The sequence below is a fragment of the Aulostomus chinensis genome, chromosome 2 (genome assembly GCF_037954235.1).
Source record: "Aulostomus chinensis isolate RoL2024-O1b breed Wild chromosome 2, RoL_Achi_v1.0, whole genome shotgun sequence".
Taxonomy (NCBI): domain Eukaryota; kingdom Metazoa; phylum Chordata; class Actinopteri; order Syngnathiformes; family Aulostomidae; genus Aulostomus; species Aulostomus chinensis.
Window position 1 is genome coordinate 33,368,483 of NC_141321.1, and position 20,444 is coordinate 33,388,926.

A 20,444-nucleotide genomic window follows, 5' to 3' on the forward strand; every position below is an offset into this window, starting at 1 on the left:
ACATACTTCCCATTCTCATTTAACGCAAGATCATAGGAATGCCTCGAGGAAATTTCCTCAAATTTTGCTCAAATGTTGATGCAGATTCAAAGGTGAAATGACAAGGGTTGGAGGTCAAAGACTCACCTAGACCCCCCACTCATCCCTCTGTGCAAGCATCTACCCTCACTTATTATTTTTCTTCCCAAAAGAAAAGAATCTAAAAGTGATATGACTCCACAAAAGGTCTCCCATCGTAGCCCAATGATAACTCCTGTTCTGGGTTTTAGATCCATGAAAAGCTTCCAGAGACTATGGAAGCAGAGGCCTGAGCACCAGCTCTACAGTTTATCACGTGATTCGGGGTGGAGCTGAAGGTTAAGGAAGCACGCTCTATACCTATAGCTTGAGCCTTATTTCTTTAAATGTAAGGTTTTATTAGTAAGACTGGTGTTGTATTATATTTAAAGATAGGAACTGGAAAATGTTCTCATTGCCTGGAGAATGAGTTTGTTTATATATCACACGACCTGAGTATGTCACATCTTGGAGGGGTGTAAAATCTGCCCAGTGCTGCATCTCTGTTTGATCCAGAGCTTCAGGTGATACTTACGCAATGCAAAATGAAGAGTTGATGTTGCAGGAACAGCACGTCTTTAAAACGTGCTGCGTGGTGGCTAAATCTACAAATTCTGGGCCATGCGTGATTACGTTTCACAAGAGCAAACAACAACACAAGTGGGAGAGGGTTGATGGTGTCACTTTGAGTAAATCTAGTTGCTGATAGACTGTACTGGTGCATTTATAGGTCTAATAATCACAGACTCAGATCTGCCAGCCTGACCTTCCTCTTCCTCCTTTCCTTCCTCTTCCTGTCTCCCTTTTTCTTCACCATGGGCTTGTTGCCAATTATAACACTAGGAGGCTTGCCGATGACATCATCCTCCTCCTCATCAACAGCTGCCCTGAAGCCTGTAGCTCAAGCTGCATTAAAGGCTGAGATCTTCCCTTTTCATTCAACAACTTTATCCACCGTTGTAAAAGACAAGCTGCTCTCAGTGACTCACAGTAGAAATAATGAACCGTGCTAAAAGAGATTTATACCCGGGATGTAGAATAGATCATGAACCACTGGAGGTGCAGGTATTTGAAATTTATCTTCAACATCATCTGGAGAAGATGAAAGAGCTCCACGATCGGTTTTACAATGATGATATGACAGCATTAAGAGATAATGGTTTAGAATAACCAGAGAGCACAATAACTGTGTTTGCACTGTAAGGGAGAAGCCAGATGGTGAATTCTACACTGGAGTATGATTATGTCCCAGATGATATCATACCCATAAAGATGAAACGAAACTTCCCTCAAAGAAATGACACAGTTCTGCCTCCTATGGATGGAAGACCGGCTGTCTGTCGGGTTCTACAGCAACGTCTGAGGAGGCCAACTCTGCCAGCCGCGTCCTGACCGAGGGAAACGCTTCACTTAAAACTCAATCCCAACACTGGTGCTGATAGTCAGTGCTGCTATTTAAATGCAGCAGGTTTGTCACACAAAGTTTCAGAGTTATTATTGTTATGATTATTATTACTGTTATTGTGCTGCATTAAGATGATGTCGGGCAGACCTGAATCACAGATTTCTGACTGGCCAAATTCACACGAACGTCGCCTCACATCGGAAATATACACATACATGTCAGATAACTCGGCAAGCTGCAGATAATTTTGTAACACAAGTTGAAAAGTGGGCGAAATCAATATTTGCATAATGGTAAGTATTTTGTCGATTAATTCATGTACTGAATGTAATTTAGTGATCACATATAATGAGTATAAAGTATTAGTGTTGACTGCTGTCAGTGCAGAGTGAGCTGCATCAGCAATTAAAGTATGTATGAGCAGTAACTCTGATATCATGTCAGGCTAAGCAACATTTCAGTGTTAGCTTCTTTGTGGCGTCCATGTTGTTCCCACTTTACGTCTTAAAGGCTCAGGGACAAAGCAAACTGACTTTTCAACATCACATGAATGCAGAATTAGTATTTTTTTTTTAAGGATTTATTGTAAACTTATTATGTGATAGCTGCTGGACGGATTTTCAAAAACAGAAACGCAGCAGTAGCCATGTTGAATATTTGCTTTTTGTCAGATCCCAGCAGTGCAAGCAAGAACCCACCGATCAGTTTTTGCTGACTGACATTCATGTTTGTTGTGAAATGGCTGAGGAGGACCTGCACGAGTCAAGGGGTCGGTGTTTGCCACCTACCTTTAAAGAAGACGAACCGGCCGTCTTGTCTCTCATATGCAGCATCAATGTCTCCAGGGAGACCTCTCCAGAAGTGACTGATGGGCATCGGGTAGTTGTCCAGAACCCGGTTCCTACGGACCCTCCAGAACCAACGGCCCTGAGGGGACAATAATCATTTCAAATCCACAGTCAGACGAACTCCACCGTTCAAAAACCCAACAATAACAGTTTCTCTGTCATTTTTACTTGATGACTGAAATTTAGTCAGTATCCATCCGTAAACTCTTAATTGAAGCCAGGTTGTGGATTTAGTAGTTCCAGCAGGCCACCCCAGACTTCCTTTTCCATGGCCACATAAACCAGCTCTGACTGGGGGATCGCAAAGCATTTCCAGGTCAGCATGGGGACATACTTCCTCTCCTGCTCCTCAGTCTGCCCCGCGACCTCCTCCCTGCTGGATGTGCCTCGCTAGGGACACGCCCAGGCGTCATCACTGGATCCCAAACCCATCCATCCATTTTCTTCCGCTTATCCTATTAAGGGTTGCGGGGGGGATGGAGCCTATCCCAGCGACATTCGGGAGAGAGGCGGCGTTCATCCTGGACGGGTCACCAGTCCATGGCAGGGCCAACACATAGAGACAGACAACCATTGGCTCTCCCAGCCACGCCTACGGTCAATTTAGAGCCTGGATTAACCTGGTCCCTCTTGATGTCTTTGGACTGTGGAGGAAGCTGGAGTACCAGAGAGAACCCAGCAGGAACAGGGAGAACATGGAGACTCACCCAAAAAGACCCCGTGCTCCAGCCGGGGCTCAAACCCGGAACTTTCCTGCTGTGAGGCGACAGTGCTGACCACTGCACCACCGTGCCGCCCCTGATCCCAAACCTTCTGTACCAAAGAGCAAGGGCTCTACTACAGATTCTTCAAGTGTTTTTTTCTGCCATGACCCATATTTCACGACAATAGGTGAGAGTAGGAATTCAGTCTGACCAATAGATCCTGAGCTCTGCCTTCTGGCTCAGCTTTCTTTTGCGGTATCAATCAACAATGCGGTAGAGCAAGGACCAAACGACTCCCGCTCCTCTTGTTCCCCAGCCCATCTCATGCTCCATAGTCCCCTCACTCCAGAATGAGACCCCAGGATACTTAAACTCCTTCACTTGAGGCAAGAACTCAATACCCATAAATAAATAAAAAGTACAGCAATGCCAAATTTGGCTGAAAAAGCTTTGGTACTCAGACGTCCCACAGTCAAGAATGGATGGGTGGTTGGACAACGTAGGTTCTTCTTAATACTGAGAAAACTATTTGTCCCACCGATGTCAGACAGCTAATGCTAGGTGGTCATTATCATTATGCCAAGCAAACTGAGCCCCACTTGGATAATGAGACCAAAACACTAATAAAGGCACGACAGCTGATCAGTCGGAGGCTAATAATAGCCGCGCTCTGCTCTGCTGGCTTAATCATGTGCCCCTGCGTTCATCACCTTCCACAACTTTTATAAAGAATTGTTTCATTGTCAAGTCAGCAGTGTAAATCAAGGGTGCAGTAACAAGTTGTAATCCAAACACAGAGAGAGACTCATTGTGAACTTTCATGTCTCCTGTACATGCTGAGCACACAAACTGAGAGACAGATTTACACCACAATCATTCATAAGCGGTGAGTCAGGAGCTCGGTCTGTCCTGGATAATGTAACTGTAAAACACTCGGAGCTGCTTCTCTCTGGCAAGCACACCTAGATTCGTCCTTCAAGCAGGACACGCTGGCAGACAGGACGGCGCAGCATGGCCCGGCCTGACCCGGCCGAGAAGTGACAGGACAAGTACCTGATTTGTGTGGTCTGACAGTTCACTGGGTTGACGAGATAAATACTGCAGGGACCAAATTAGTCAGCTTCAGAGCTGTGGGAGTTCCAATATTGAAATCAGCCCTTTGTGTGCTGCTGGCTGTCTTTATGCCGAACCTTCTGCTTTGAAGAAATAGCAGACGTGAATAAAAGAAAGGAGCAATTTCCCTTCACCATGTCCTGTCCATTAGAAGAAGAAAGAGGCTGTTATTGTGGAGAGGGGAGAGTGGTAATGGAGTGCATCAAGTCAGTAATTTTTGTTCAAACAGAAGAACAGTGAAGTACAATTTCTGATCCTATCAGGCCATTTCCTTTGAAAAAAAACAAAAACTTGGGGAATTATATCACACAACACTTTGACAGACAGGTTGACAGAACTGTCAAATCTTCCAGTTCACAGTCATACTGCTTTAGAAAAAGGCCGCTTCTACGCTCCATTTTCTCCATTGCAAATGCATTATATTTTGGTATCACCCAAGCCTCCAACCAATACATGCAACTGGTAGTGAACAGTGGCCAGACTCCAAAGCAAATTTTAAAAAAAAAAGGAACAAATAGCACCTGCACTATAAACTTTACACCAGCTCCTCACTCGGTATCAAATTACCATCTCAGAAAACCCCTCTTATTGTGTTTTAAGTCCAGCATGGCTTCGCCCCGAGCTAAACTACACAACTTTTATCCCCATGCAGTTCAGCTAGGCCTCACATATCTACAGATCAAGATTTTTTACAATCCCCTTGTTGAACACTTTGGATCTGGAACCTTTCTAGGGGCTGCAGCAAGTCGCTGGAAAATCTCCCTCAAGGTATAAAAACAGCAGAATCTCTGGAGTCCTTTAAAAAGTGTTTCAAAGACTCATCTACTTCATTGCCTGCCTCCACTGTGAAGCTCCACTTGATCACCACTGTTTACATGTGTGCACTATGCATTTATTGCATTGTGAGTCAGTTGCCATTCGCTTCAAGCTAAATATACGTGGCTGGTTGGTAATATTTATATTGCCGCATCAACCAAAATCTTAAGTATTTGAAAACAGGATTTTCTGGTTTCATGAGTACTAATCTTTGCCATCACTACCACAAGGAAAGTGATGCTGTGTGACTCCCATCATGCATGTTCAGGTGAGCGGTACAGCCTTACTTTACCTCTTGCCACTAAACAGCACTCGACACTCCTCGACGGTTTTCGAAGGGTCTCAGTCTCAATGTGGCTGGAGTAACTTTGTTTTCACAAGAGTTTGGGAATTTCTATATTTATACTTCTAAGGTTGTCCTCCGTGTATCTATGGGGTCTTAATAGCTGCTGCAGATCAAATTTCCTTCAGGACGGTAATAAAGCTGAAGTTGATCTGAAGGAGCCGATGCTTCATTTTTAAGACAACAATAGGGAGTAGCACATCAGCCCAAGTCTGAGTTCCACCCCTAGTATAATAAACAAGGACACGCTAACTTCCTTAGCATGAGCTGCAGGGTGAAGCTCTTAAATATCCTGCAGATTAATGTTCCAATACTCCGCTATGGTCGTACAGTCTGCACATGCCGGCAGTTGGAAGAGTCAAGCGTGGGGCTGCTGTAACTGGACAGAAGCTGCGATTATCCAAGGATGAAACCCAAGAACACAGATATTACTGGATGAAATGAAAACCAAGAGAAATGAGTGTTTGACCATGTGCACACGCTGGACGCCAAGTCCATGCCACTAAAGTCGTTTCACACCAACTGGTCAGTGTCAGCCACACGTCCAGTCCAAGAGAGGAGATATTCATAGACTGAGGGACGGGACTCAGACAGAGACGATAGCTGTAGAGCTGCATTGACCTGCAAAGGTTACATTCATTTTGACATTAATGTTTTGGAATTAAAGCCTAACCCAGGCGCTTCTCTCCGTCTGAATCAAGTTGGCCAGATTGACGACTGAAACTAACTCGACAGAGACAGCTTTGATATCTGACCACACCTGAGCCCAAGAGGGTTTTTTTTTTTTTCATTTACATCCAAACCCATCATGACAATCGATAATCAGGTTACAGCTAGAACTTCCAGCTTTGTAGAAATATTTGAACTTATTTGATGTAAACTGTTGATATTTCTTCTGTGAGCTAGAGGACCTTTTTTTGGTGTGACGATCAATATCTCTGAAAACTTTTAGCACATCTTGATGAAATTCGTCGAGGCCATGTATTTTCATTAGCGATAATAACCTCCTGGAGATGGTATCGATCGTGTTCTGGATCGCTGATCTGGAAAACTTAATTTTGGCAGTAGGGAAGAAAATTAATAAACATTTTAATGATGGTGTGCTCATGTTCTGTATCCATGTAACCTCCTTGGAGGAGGGGATGAGTGCTTTCCAGTATCTGTATGTGGCTGATGCTGTAGATTGTGAACTCTTCGGCTGTTTGACGTCTGACTGCCGCAGTCTAGTGTCAAAACTCCGGCTATCATTCAAAAAGATTGTTGAAAATAACATGGAGCTGATTCACAGTCAAGCCTGAGTGTTCTCTGTCCGAGGCTCTCTCTTAGCTGAGGAACTCGTCAGTGTTTGACTCTGCCAACACTGGACGCCTCCTCTGACCTCGCCCACTCAAACACATCATGGCTTATCTTTGTAGAGCTGCACTATGTATAGACCGTCTCTGAACAAATCCTGACCTGCAGGGAAATAAATAGAGGCAAATTTAATCCTATTTACCCTTAAATTTGATTTAAGTCAATTCAAGTTTGCAAAGTCCAAGTAACATTTTATCACTGCCTCCCTACTGACTAGTATCCTGCTCTATATCAGATAAAACTAGAGTTGTATGACTGATTAGGGGTATCAATTCAGCTTTGAAATAATCATTCAACAAATGAATACATCAATCAATATGTAAATACATACATAAATAATAATACTTATTAAACTGACATGGCTTGACATAAGCACGTCAAAAGTAAATCATTTTAAATCACCAGTGCTTTAAAATGCAGGTTTCCACCCTTTGCTTTCATTGTGATATAAACAGAGAACCGCACCAGCATTTTTCTTTCACCTAGTTTTCATGCTAACTCTAATTCTAAAATTAGGAACCCTAATGGTTCCCCCACGATTTGTGAAAACATTTTGCAGATATGTAATAACTTACGGCACTGGGCTGGGATGCATAACACCAAAAGATATTAAGAATAATTAAAGAATAAAACACATCTGACAGTAACTACACTTTTTAGAGTCCAGAGGGTCTTTAAGGCCACCACCCAGCAGCCCACCCTTTTAATTTAGCAGTGTTCCGTCTCGTAAAACACAACTGTTGGTTTACAATTCACAAGAATCTGACGGCAACCAGACCCCTCGCTGGCGTGCACGTGCCATTGCTCTAAATGATTCTCCAGAAAACAATAACTGATTTATTGATGCAGTTAAGTCGTCAGGCCAGCTGGACGCCGAGTGAATTTCCAGGCAGCGACTGTGAGAATAAACACATCTCTACTGAATAAATACCCCCAAGTCATGTTCAAACCATTTACCTTGAAAACAAACATCTCTCCTCGGAGCATGGCCACAGTGTCAAAGTTTCCTTCGCATATATTGGGTCCATAGTGATCCGGTCTGTCAGTGGTCCGGGGGCGGTCCGGTTGCCGAGGAGGATTCTGGGGTGGCCTGGGCTCCGGGCGGCGGGGCGTAACCGTGGGTAAGGGCTGGGTCGGGCCGCTGTCTGGTTGACCTGCAACGAGTCACACACAATGTAGTTAAACTGAAGTGATCACATTAATCAGCCCAACCATACATCACCGGATCCATTGTTTCCTGGGTTTATTCCATGTTCGTTCTATTCTGTGTGGGTTTTGTTTGCAAACCAAATGTATGCCAGAAGTAGCAGCACGTCCAATTATCCATGATGAATCATTCATGATATTATCAAACTTCCATCACTTGATTTGCATGTCTTTAGTAAACACAGAGTTGTTGTTTTTTCATGTTGTAGAAACTGTTCCATATTTTAATAACCTAAACTCACTGAATAATCATCTATGCAAACCAAATCTGTCAATCAAAGCTGAGCTACTGTATGTAGAGGCTTTGATTCAGTAAGAGGTTATTCTACCGTTAAACTTCCATGATGGTTGGATCAAACCAGAGCAACAATGGAAGTGTGATGTTTTGTCTTGAACATATCACCAGAGGTCACCTAAGTCACCTCATGCATTCTTCATTTGATTGGTTTGATACTTTTATCACCCCAGACATTTCTTAAAATAGACTTATCAATCATCTAGAGAATCCTGTGGTCACCATAAAAAAATATGATCCCTTACACCCTAATGTTCAAGGACACGAGTGGGGGAGAGTCAGGGAGGGGGATTACTGACCCGTCACTCTCACTTCATCTGAGGATCAGACACTGAAATCCTTCAGGAACACAAACTGAAAACTAGCTTACTGTCATACATCTTAACCCTTCTCATCAGCAGTTATGCCCCAATGCACAGTGGGAATTTTAGCACTTCTGCAAATATGGATTTTAGGGAATGACTGATGGTTTTTTAGGACCGACACTGACTATCACCACGTCAAGGAGGCAGATAACTGATGGCCGTGGCCGATATTCAGTTGCAGGAAATGTCAGAATTTCAGTACAAAAACTCTAAGACCTCGAAATTAACATGTTTGATGCAAAGTTTCTTTAAGAACAATTATATGAATACACTTTTTTCAGGAATATTAAGTGTTAACTTTGAACATACTGAAAAAATAAAAACATTTGGATAAAACAAGACCTGAAGTTTTTTAAATGAACATTAAAGTGTCTTGAGGCTTTCAATGAACAAAATGAGATTAAAATTTAAATCTTTTTCCTGAGTTCTTTACTGTTAAAAAAAAAAATGCTGATACTGATCATTTCAAATAACTTGCTAAAATTCTGAATATCCAGGCTGATAATCAGCAGTGGGGCAAGCACTGCTGTATATGATCCAGGGTGAGCAGATGCGGTTCCACAGGGTTTGCTGGAATGAATGTTGACGGTTTTACGGTTGGCGGTTTTTAAATTCAAATAAGAGGCTTTTGATGTGACGTGATATTGGTGACACTGCACGGTACAAGAGAGAATATATTTTGCACTTTGTCCCCTCACCTCAGCGTGAATACAGAGACCAATGTTACCTGTCCACCGGGGAATGCCAGCACGTCGGTCTACTGCTTGATTTGCATTCACGTTGTTGGCTAACAGCTTTGTTTAAAATAAAATGTGCTAAATAAGCTCAGTGTGAGACCATGCCATTTAGAAGGGGAATAAAGTCACATGTTAACTGTACAATGATGATTTTGGACACAAAGAGGTCATCATCATGAAACCCCCTACCGTAGATCTGCTGAATGCCTCTGCGGTCGTCTTCCGGCAGCTGGAAGTTCTCCGTCTCCATCCATTGGTAAAAGGGAGCCATGATGGCCAGGGGGTTGTTGGAGTGCTCTAAACCCAGGGCATGTCCCAGCTCATGGACCGCAACCAGGAAGAGGTCGTTCCCTGTGTGGACATGATGGAGGAAATTATTTCTTTTTTTTTTACTTTGTACTTGAAGTGTTCCCTCAAACATCAAGGTTGTATTAAGACAGCTTCTGAAGGTGTTTCAGTTCATCTCCTCACGGAGGGGATGAAGGGATGATTTTGAAGGACAAAGGGGGGGATATATAATTCCCTCTGCATTCCCACATATAAGCAGCTGCAGGCAGCAGAAAGTCCCTCTATAACCAGCCAGTACGAGAATGGCTCTTCATTGTTCTCCCACTGTTTTGATGCTAATACACATCTCCACAGATCTGACCTATTAATGGCAGAGAGGCATGCTAATGATCGCTGATACGGATCGTACATTTCTTTTCAATCAAGGGATGCTGTTGTCCACGGCGACAATTACTCATTGACAACACAGTTGGGACACGCTGCATCCATTCCTCTCTGCACAGAATACAGTCACACTAATAACGATATGAAAACATTACATGACGTCATTAAGCAGATGCTTTTGTACAAAGTGACTTAAGATTGCACATTTTGTCAGAAGTGAAACCAGCTGTTTATCATGTTCTTTGTTCGTTAAGACTTCAGAGACGAATGAGTCATGAGGTTGAGGGATTTTTTTTTCTTAGAAGAAACAACAAGAAGGGGCGGCGCGGTGGTGCAGTGGTCATCACTGTCGCCTCACAGCACAAAGGTTCCGGGTTTGAGCCCCGGCTGGAGCACGGGGTTTTTCTGTGTGGAGCATGTTCTCCCTGTTCCTGCTGGGTTCTCTCTGGTACTCCAGCTTCCTCCACAGTCCAAAGACATCGAGAGGGGACCAGGTTAATCCAGACTCTAAATTGACCGTAGGCGTGGCTGGGAGAGCCAATGATTGTCTGTCTCTATGTGTTGGCCCTGCCATGGACTGGTGACCTGTCCAGGGTGAACCCCACCTCTCACCTGAAGGCTGCTGGGATAGGCTCCATCCATCCATTTCTACCCCCGCCACCCTTATCATTAAGGGTGGCGGGGGTAGAAATGGATGGATGGAGAAAACAAGAGGTTCAAGACGGCTGCAGGTGTTGTCTGAACGTAAGTGTCTTTAGTTTGGGCTGGAAGCTGGGCAGATGCTGACTGGAGCAGAGAGCTTGTTCCACCATAGCGGCACTGGTGACAAGAAGAATCAAGACTTGGATGAGCAACTTTTAAGCCCATATAGCTACAGGGGGACAAGGCCACAAAGGAAGGTGGAGGAATGAGGGGGGAGGGTGATATTGGCATTTCACCATAGATTGTAAACAGGGAGGAACTACAGCCATGTAGGCGAACAGTCAAACAAAGACAGGAATCCAGTGAAGCAATCAGAAGTCTGGAGTAATGTGTGAAAATATGAGTTGGTTGTCTTGGTGTTGCAGCTGGTCCAGGTGGGACATTCCAAGTGTTTAGACAAGAACTGGAGCTGCTTCCTTTGTCAGGAATCACTGAATTTCGAGGATGTGGTAGAGTGTGAAGCTATGGGAGCGGGGCTGCCGCTGTAACATGAGCAGAGCAGGACAGCTGGTTGTCCTGAAGTTCAGTTACACAGGGCAACACTCTGGTGTCATTGACTGAGAAGGAGAACCTAAAAACCATCTGAAGTGGTTCCAGCACAAGGTGGGGTACTCCCCACCAGTCAATACCTCTTTGTTGTCCATCCATACTCCGGGCCAACTTTGACCTTGCTAGCTATTGACTTAAAAGCCGATGCTAATTGGTCAGATTTGTGCCAGTGACCTCATGCTGTCAGGAGCGTTGGGCTTGGTGACATCACTGCATGCAAACAAAGACGAGATAATCTGGATGCCTGTTCTTGTGCATCTCCCAACATCCTCCTTGCGACACGCACATGAACACAGACAGAGTTCATCTCCCCCACCATCTATAATTTGAGAGTCACATGAATGTCCTCATGGCGTGCTTCGCTGCGGCACTCAGGGGGAGAAAACAGCAGAGGGAAAGAAGAAGCACCAGAGATAGCCAAGAAGTAATAAAGAGAGTGCACTGCACCTAGATAAAGGGGGCCTTTGTGAGGTAACCATGACAACTGCTTAGTTCGAGACAGAAAAGTAACAGAAAACTTCAAACGTCTTAGTAAAGTTAAAAGTTCAGCCAATGCATTCATAATTGGTAACTGTGGCTACCCCACACACAGCTGACAGAAGCTTTGTTCACCACGTCTCACACCTCATTCAGCAGCAGACTCGAGGATCCCAGTGAAGGAAACACAGGCTAAAGCAGCACCCTGACAACTGGAACACTCTCTCCAAGCTTGCTCCGCCTTTTCCAGGGAATTACTCGCGTTAGTCTCATCTGACCACAAAGAAGCTCAGAGGTGTCTGACCTCTCACTGTTTCTGGCCTGCAGCATGTCATCTGTGTAAGGTGCTTGAGTTCATCAGGTAAAGGCCGTTTTTGTTCCAGCATTTCAGCCAGAAAGGCAGATTATTCATGCGGTTCAAAAGGTTTCGCTCCATGCTTTTGTTATTTAATGAAAACCGAGACAGGTTTGGCAACTTTTACAGAGGAGCAATGAAAAGCATTGTACCGGCGAGCAGGGGTTCATTATCATAAGTGAATATTGAGTTGAAAATCATTTAACCTCATCACTCTTTGACTGGTGATATTATGCATTCATTGAAGTTTTAAGTCTATCCATACGGTACCGAAACCCAATAAAGGTAATCTCACGGAACTTTACAAACAAAAACCTGCCTCTGAACAGGGCTCTGCCTGACTTGGAGTCGAGCAGTTTGGACTTCACGTAACAAGATACTTAAAATGCTTGTCACTGATTTATCTGACAATGAAAAACACAAACTAAGTCTAGTAACAATATCGCCACATCTGCTGAAGTGGACAAGACACTTTTTTAATTGTTCCCCAAAGGACAGAGGAGTAATTGTGCAAGGCCCAGCAAAAATGTTAAATGAAGGCCATGTCTGTTGAAAGTTGGACTACTTAGACATATGTCCAACTTCAAGCTGACAAGATTGTAATTTGGCTGCACTTTGCCTTTAAGAGTTGTAAGTAGCGTGCTGAAACAAAGGAACCAGTCTTCAGATCTGGCCGAGTGGAACACACTCCCCCTTACTGTGGCATTTGACTGTCCCTGTGATCTATCCTGCAACACATCCCACACACACAGCTGATCACACAGATACACACACACACAGAGCTTGGCTGCCTGTATCTGTTGAGTGTATGTAGATAACAGGGAAGGAAAGCCCATTGTCGCCAAAAAAACCTTCCGGTCAGAGGGGTTATTGAGTGCACAGGAGGAGGAGAGACGAAGATACTTCTCATTCCTCACGTCTATCAACACAGGTCAACATGGATGTAATGTCCATAAATTGTAAAGGTTTTCACAGTTACAGGTGAATAAGCACGATCCATGAGAACATCCATGAGAACACACGGTGACCACAGACCCCCTAGAGGCTTGGAGGCTGTACACGATGGAACACCAGAGGGTTTTAAAACCGATACCAAATCAGCCACAGATGCCACGATGTTTAAATCTGATGTTGATGCAACACGATCTGCTTCTGATCTGGAGTATTTGTAGGGACAGTACTGCTACTGCTGCTGCAGTGTTCAGGTATCCATGAGTACCCATCTTAAGGTGTCAGGGTGTTTCTAGGCCGAGCAAACAGACAGGCCTGTACAGAGTTCGACGCAGCAAGCATGACGTCACCTTTACCTTTATACAGATCTAAAGCAGGAGTTAAACACTTGGCCAGCCAGCACCATCTTGGCTTTGTACAACTGAGGACTCAGGGCTCCGGCAAGGACTCTGACCCACCAACACTGGCCACCTGAGTGTAGCTGCGCTACACAGTGGCTAACAAAGTTAGCTTCCTCAGTTCAAGGTAAACTTGATCACCATGTGTCCACATTCCAGAATTCAATGGCATTTGTTTGCCACTCAGTAAAACTTCCAGTTTTTTTGAAGTGCACGGTACAGTACACATCCCAAATTTTACATCTCCGTCCTACCTTGCACATTCTGGTTTCCGATGGTCCACGGCTCGTCAGAGTCAAAATGTGTGTCCCCACCCATTCCAGGTCCAGGGAAGTAGGCGTGGGCAAGGAAGCCCCCTTCCCCATCAAAGGGAGAGCTGTCTCCGTGAAAACCAGAGGCAAAGAAGATCATAATGTCAGGCTCCTTGCGGCGTCCATATTTGATCTCCTGGTAGGGGATTTCGTCAAAGGTCAATGGGGTGATGCTTTCCCAGACTTTAAAGGCTCGACGGATGGCCTCGTAGGAATTATACTCTCCAATCTTAGGAGTGTAGTTCTGGATACTACAGGAACAGAAAGAGGAATGGGAATTATTATACTGTCCATCCAAAATTAACAAGGGTTGATAAAATATTTGTAACATCTCTCAGTATAACTATAACAAAAAAATATAGCCAAAAAATGACCGTACAAACAAACCACCACCCTCAAACAACTGAAAATTTCAAAACCAAATATTCAATAAAAACTTAACAATGCAATCAGGTAAAAAGGTGGATTTATTGGACAGATGTTATATTTTACTGCACCTTATCTAGGTGTTCGTAATTGAAGTGGAAATTTATTGAAACCCTTCTGAAGGTGGTGAAAGAGAGTGAAAAGGCTTGAGAGTATTCAATGAAGCAGGGTCAGATGAAAAAGCCTCACAATATATTATGTGTCCTAATGTCCTCGTGAAGCCAGTTTTCAAGGACGCTTGCCAGTCTCTGGGTATTTAACTCAGCTCGGCCCTTTTGTACGTCTCCACATTAAGAGATTGTACTTTCTGCTTCCTGCTAGTATCTGTTATCCCTTCAAGAGCAGCTTCAACGCTGTGCCATTTCACAGTTGGTTTATATTCAGACCTTTTGAGAACCAGCTTGTGGTTCTATTGGACTTCAAACCGGGCTGTGATGTAACAGTACATGACTCTGGTTCCCTAGAAACTGCCACTCCAACTCAGTAGCCAATGGGAATGTGCCTTAACACCCGTTGCCACCTGCCATTGTGTGTACAAAGTCCAGGTGAAAAAAAGAAACCATTAACAACAGTGGTACTTGGTACTTGTGATTCTGACTGGTATGCGGTTTGTTTTGATCCTCATTAATAGCTGTACGTATCAAAGTTAGATGATGTAATTGGTGCTTGGCTCTCGACCTGCTGAGTTCTTGAAACAGCTTCTACGGCCAAGAGTCAATTGTTTGGCTGTCAAAACAGTTAGAACTGGTTCTAAATTTAGGACTGGCTCTGAACCAGCCCTGAACTGGTTTGATCAAAAAAAGATATTTATGATATGCCAACAGAACGCACCACTTTAATACAAAAAATAGGAACATTTCATCACACAAATGAACTGCCAAGTGAGTGCATGATGGCTTTCGACAGAAGCTGAATTAATTCATAGTTTATAATATCTGCCCGCAGGAAAACCTGCCCATTTCATTTCAGCAGGTTAGTCTTTCTTCTCAAACTGAGCATATTTTCATCACCTGTAAGTGAGATGGTTCTTGTTCCACTTATGTCCGGTGAGGGCATAGCGTTTCCGCCGTACGTTGGTTTTGATCTGGCCTCCAAACTTGTCAGGCACGCCACAGCGGGGTCTCTTCATGGCACTGCAGTGGTAGAAAGAGGATCAGGAAGGGGTGTGTGTATGAGTTGCATGGAAGGAATACCCAAGAGAACAGATGAAAGGGAGCGTGATGATAAAACTCCCTACTTTTTCCTGTTGATGGTTTTTGTTCTTTAATGTAACACGCAGCTATGAGCTGCCACGCTACAGAAAAACCTCACTGAGCAACAATTCTCTGGAGGATTTGAGGGAATTGCAAGTTTTTGTTTTTTGTTTTGTTTTTTTAGAAAATATGCTTATCGCGCATCCTCCCCAGAGCCACACACACCTCTTTCTCTCCTCTGTGCTGCATTAGGAAGCAGACACCCACAGAGACAAGCTGACCACCAGTTAGCTTAGCACAATGAAGAGTAGTGAACGGCAAGTGTTAAGAGTGTTCTTCCACTGTATACTCTGGTTGAGACAGATCAGGTTCCAGGTGCTGATTTGTCCAGATGTAATCTCCCTCATCCCCTTTAGCAACATCGTCCACGATGAGTAGCAGCGGTTGCTTGTCTGGTTGTGAAGAAACTTCTGGTTTTCCTGGCAAAACTGTTAAGGTGCTGCGTTGAATCACTGTATCTGGTCAGTAAAGTAGTTCCAGAGATGCACCTTGTTACACACAACCCAAGATCTAATAGTTGAGACTTCCTGTCCACTACCATTCGCTGCGCTCAGCTGAGAGAGAGGGGTGTCTATTTACTCATGTGGCCCTGGGGAGGATGGACAATAAGAGCACTTCCTAAAAAGTTGTAGTGGTCTTTAAAGCCAGCAACCACCCCCATGTAAAGCAATACTAAATCCTGCACTGATTCATCCCACGAAAACCAGTTTAAATACATTTTAAATTAGATCTGACTGCAAGTTGGAACCCAAACTGAATTACCGGTCAGTATTAGGCCTGTTCTGTGTAAGTCTAAACATATAAAACTGTCAAACTGAGGACCTGCTGACCTGATGGTTTGTGGGTCCATGTGTCCAGTGATCTCTAGGCCGTAGAACCTCTGCATGTCACTGATGGCGTTGGACAGAATCTGAGCCGATCGCATGGTTGACATCTGTCTGTTGGCCTGAGGCAGATAGCCGTACATCCTCAGCCAAGACTGGAGACACAAAGGAGGAAGAAAAACAATGCTGATAAAAGATGATGCAGCCTATGTTTGTAGGGTGAAAGGTAAAAGGGAGAGGGTGGATCAGTTTTAGCCGAGTGTGTATCACCGACCGAGAGTGTGACCAGGAGTATCGGCTGGGAGGTGGACATTCATGGAAACCTGAAACTTGACCCAATCACAGATGACATCAAGTCCATCCCACCTGTTACAAGGAAATCTAATAACCCAACACACACACACATTTTTTAGGGTATTAGATCCACCTACACATGGACACACTCACAGTGGTTGCGCAAGAATTTTACATAGAGTGTGTGTGAGTGCAGCTCTCCAGGTTACAATGCAAAGTCCACAGCTCTTTATTTACATACCCACTCCTTAAAAGCCCTTAAAAACTCTTTCAGTCACCACACACACACACACACACACACACACACACACACACACACACACACACACACACACACATCTTACAGATCCTGTTTATAAGTGTTCCAGTCACACAAATGTGTTGTCCACTGAAGTGTGTTTGTTCTGCTGGTGACCCACCCACACAATGTCCCCACAGACCAATGAAAACAAGTAGTCTCAGAGACGCTCTTTCATCTCTTCTGCTAAGCCTCTGCCTGAACGGCCAGCTCGCCGTCCCTGATGCCACGACGATGGGTAACTTCAAAATAATATTGATCTGAACCTTTTTCAGTTCATTATTGAGTCCCAGTGGATGTTTTTGGCAAATCTGGGGGCCTTCCCTCAAGGTGTTCCAGACATCAGGATAACAGGAGTAGAGCAGGAGTGATCACACTTCTAGCTTGGATGTCGTGTTTTCGGTGAATTCTGTCAGTCTGTCACCCAAGAATTATGAGGCAGAATTTCACCAAACTAGTTTACCGTAGCGAAAAAATGTGCTTTGTTTTGCAAATTGCACGTTTGATGAAAATCAGCCTCTTAACTTTATTTGTAATCCAGCTGACAGACAAATACCACAGAAAACACATCCTTAGCGAAGGTAAAAATCAATATCGAGGACAAAACGACATCGTCGACACAGCTCCCTCACACTATAAAAAGGTCAATGAGACACAACTTGAGCCTTTTGCTCCTCTTTGCAACATTTCCTGACTGACAAAGAACTACTTCTGCCAGCATGTGTCCTTCCTCGGCCATGAGGTTGATCTTTACACGCTGCTGTGATAAACGACAGCCAAGTGAACGTGTCAGACCTGATCGATCAGTCACTGTCAATCGCTGAGCTCAGTCTGACACTTCTTGATGGCCCTTCATCATTGAGTGCATGACTGTCACCCATTAAATGCGTGGCCTTTTTCCCTGAAGGATAATAGAGGTGTGTAACATTAAACATTGTCAAGTTCTTCCAACAGTAGTGAGGCAATGAAGGATATCCTGATACAAATGTGCAGGAAAGTGTCTTTTTTTTGGTTTATTTTTCTTTAAATAAGAAAACACATAGACGATACCTCATCTTAATGTACTGTACGGTGAAATTTATTCTGAACGTTCCTCAAAATTCAGGCATTCACATTTAAACCTCAAAGACACAAGTCAGGAAGAACTACTTTGCACTTGAGACCTCACGTCTTTATCATCTCTGCACTCAGACATCAGGAGGTCAAGGATGAAAACAAAAGTTTTTGAGCCCGCGGGCTTTGGAGCTTTTGGCCCGAGGCGCTCAGATGTTCAAACCCTGTTTTATCCTTGTCACTTCTCCAAGCGTACTTGTTCAGACAGGCTGCTGCAGGAGGTGTTGAGGTTTAGAAGCCTGTTTATCCAGCTGTTCCTACTCATTTAATTTACTCTAAAAGGCTTTAAATGACTGCGGTCGCACATTGTTGCTGTTGTGACCTAAAGCTCTTTTATGTTTATTTGGAGTAAAAGCTGTAAAAGGAATATCATATAATAGTTAGCATTAATCTCCTTCTGGTCATATCAGCCGTGTGCGTGTGTGTGTGTGTGTGTGTGTGTGCATGTGGGTGTGTACGAGCAGGAAGCGGCGTAGAGAGCCCTGAACTGGATGTGACCCTGACCCACCTCTGCCTTAAGATAAGGAAGCTTCAAAAACTCGAGGCACAAAATCAAATACAAACACACACACAAACACACTTCCTGAAAACTATCTCTCCCTTTCTCTATCTCAGTCTCACACACACACACAAACACACACACACACACACACACACACACACACACACACACACACACACACACACACACACACACACAGGTGGCCGGTTCCACACAACATCATTTACATTCACGTAGGTGTTCTCACGCATCGCTTTGATTTACTATCCATGACGTTCCCATGACTTTTCCACACCTGTGAGGACAATTTTCACAACCATAAATTCACGGACAAACCTATTCACACATTAAAAAAGCAGCAGAAAAATCCACCTCAAAATCTCCCTGTGTATGTTTTTTTTTTTTTTATCAAAAATGGTTTGATAGAGACATGCATTAAAGTAACTCAATATTTAAAAAAGAGATTTCTCTCAGGCTATCATAACTGAATCACATATATTATATGACATATATTTAGGTATTGATTTCTATGACTTTTCCCATTGATTGTTGTCTCGGGTCAGCTTATGTTATTCATATTTCATACTGTCTGAAGATAAAAACAAGGAAAAGCACTTTGCCGCGCTTTATCGCAGCCCACTAATGGTCTCCGACCTAAACAGGCACTGAGGGAAAACCAGTGAGCGTATAAAATTACAATTCCCTTCAGAACTCCGATGAATGTAAGTGAAATAAAAACCTAAACCATTGTCATAAGCAATTTCCAACAAGCAGATCAACTCAATCCTCTGATTGGCTACCAGCGTCTTCACATGGTTACCATGGCGACCGTGATTGGGCTTGATGAAATAGGGGACAGCCTTCATATTTGTTGATGTGATATTTGTAGTGGTTGTGTGTGAGTGTCTGGGGTCTTGACATTCCCGTTCTCTGAGTATTTACTCGAGATGAGAGTGAGTAATTGATTCCTCCGTCTTTTGTTTATCTTGAGGCCTCCTTCTCAGGTAAGGATCCCGGTAAGTTACCAGCCAAAGTCCCTTCCTGAGCTGTGACCTTGACATCAAAGTCAAAAGCAGAAATGCTTTGTTGTTGTTACAGCAGAGCTGCTTGGAAGCCTTAGTTAGAAAAACTCTGACCAGAATACGAGCGATTCTGTTGCTAGCTTGGTGTAAGTAGCTAAGCTGACATCACTCCATCTCTGGTTTGCGGTCTGTGCTGTATGTTCATGCCCTTTTCCCACTGCACACACCTGTGTACAAGCTGTGGCTTTCCCAATCCGGGTAAACCAGCTGATAAAAACTAAGTGATCCCTTTCCCACAGTGAGTTCATGAGGTATGGCCTTTCTGTTCTTCTTCCTGGTGCGTCAGTGACACAAATGCAGTCAACACACTGGAACCAAGTGCTCAGTGTTGTCAAACGGCAGCTGAGTGCAGCATCTTGGGCTTGTGCATGACCTCTGGTTGCTGTCGTAAAGCAGCACTGAGGACAGTGATGGGGTTTCTGGAAGCGCTTTTAGCTCCAGTCTGTTTTTCAAACTCAAAGCTGAATGAACGATGAGAGCGCCGCTGCTGAGATGACATCATGTCCCAGAATTTACCGGCGGGGGTGACACAATTTCATTGCCTCCATTTATATCACTGTCAGTGGAGCTCTGACGACACGGCGCATATGGGTCTGAGATTGTTAGCAAGCCAGAAACCACCACGCTCCTCCAGGTTGTGTGTTGCCATCTACTGCAGCGTTATTTGACCCCAAACTGAACACCCATTAAACCCATTCCCATTGCAGATAATGTTGATGTTGGGGCTTTTTTTGACCAATGGGAAAGGAGCTTTACACCACTTATTTACCCCTCTTATTTTAACTGGTTTTACATTACATTGGCAATATGCGTCACATATATAACTAATGCTGCTGTGCCTTTTATGCTTTTCTAAATCGTAAAAATAGATCTCCCTCCACGGGGAATCGATGGCCCCTTGAGTAATTTATGTGATCACTTGACATGGGAAAACATCCCATCCCTCGTATTTACAAGGGCAGAGCCGCAGCGCTGATCCATAGAGATTTATGAAG

At 43.9% G+C, this 20,444-nt stretch overlaps 1 protein-coding gene across 3 annotated transcripts in view; it reads right to left on the reverse strand.

Annotated features, from left to right (window-relative positions):
- Window positions 1-20,444, reverse strand: part of mmp15b (matrix metallopeptidase 15b) — a 35,907-nt gene that overhangs the window by 7,858 nt on the left and 7,605 nt on the right. For all 3 annotated transcript variants that reach the window (XM_086190575.1, XM_086190591.1, XM_086190581.1), the window contains exons 3-8: window positions 16,167-16,315; window positions 15,094-15,216; window positions 13,601-13,908; window positions 9,432-9,593; window positions 7,597-7,793; window positions 2,251-2,389 (exon numbers count right to left, since the gene is read on the reverse strand). In XM_086190575.1, coding sequence (XP_086046701.1) covers window positions 2,251-2,389; window positions 7,597-7,793; window positions 9,432-9,593; window positions 13,601-13,908; window positions 15,094-15,216; window positions 16,167-16,315 — 1,078 coding nt within the window. The remainder of the gene's footprint in view (window positions 1-2,250; window positions 2,390-7,596; window positions 7,794-9,431; window positions 9,594-13,600; window positions 13,909-15,093; window positions 15,217-16,166; window positions 16,316-20,444) is intronic.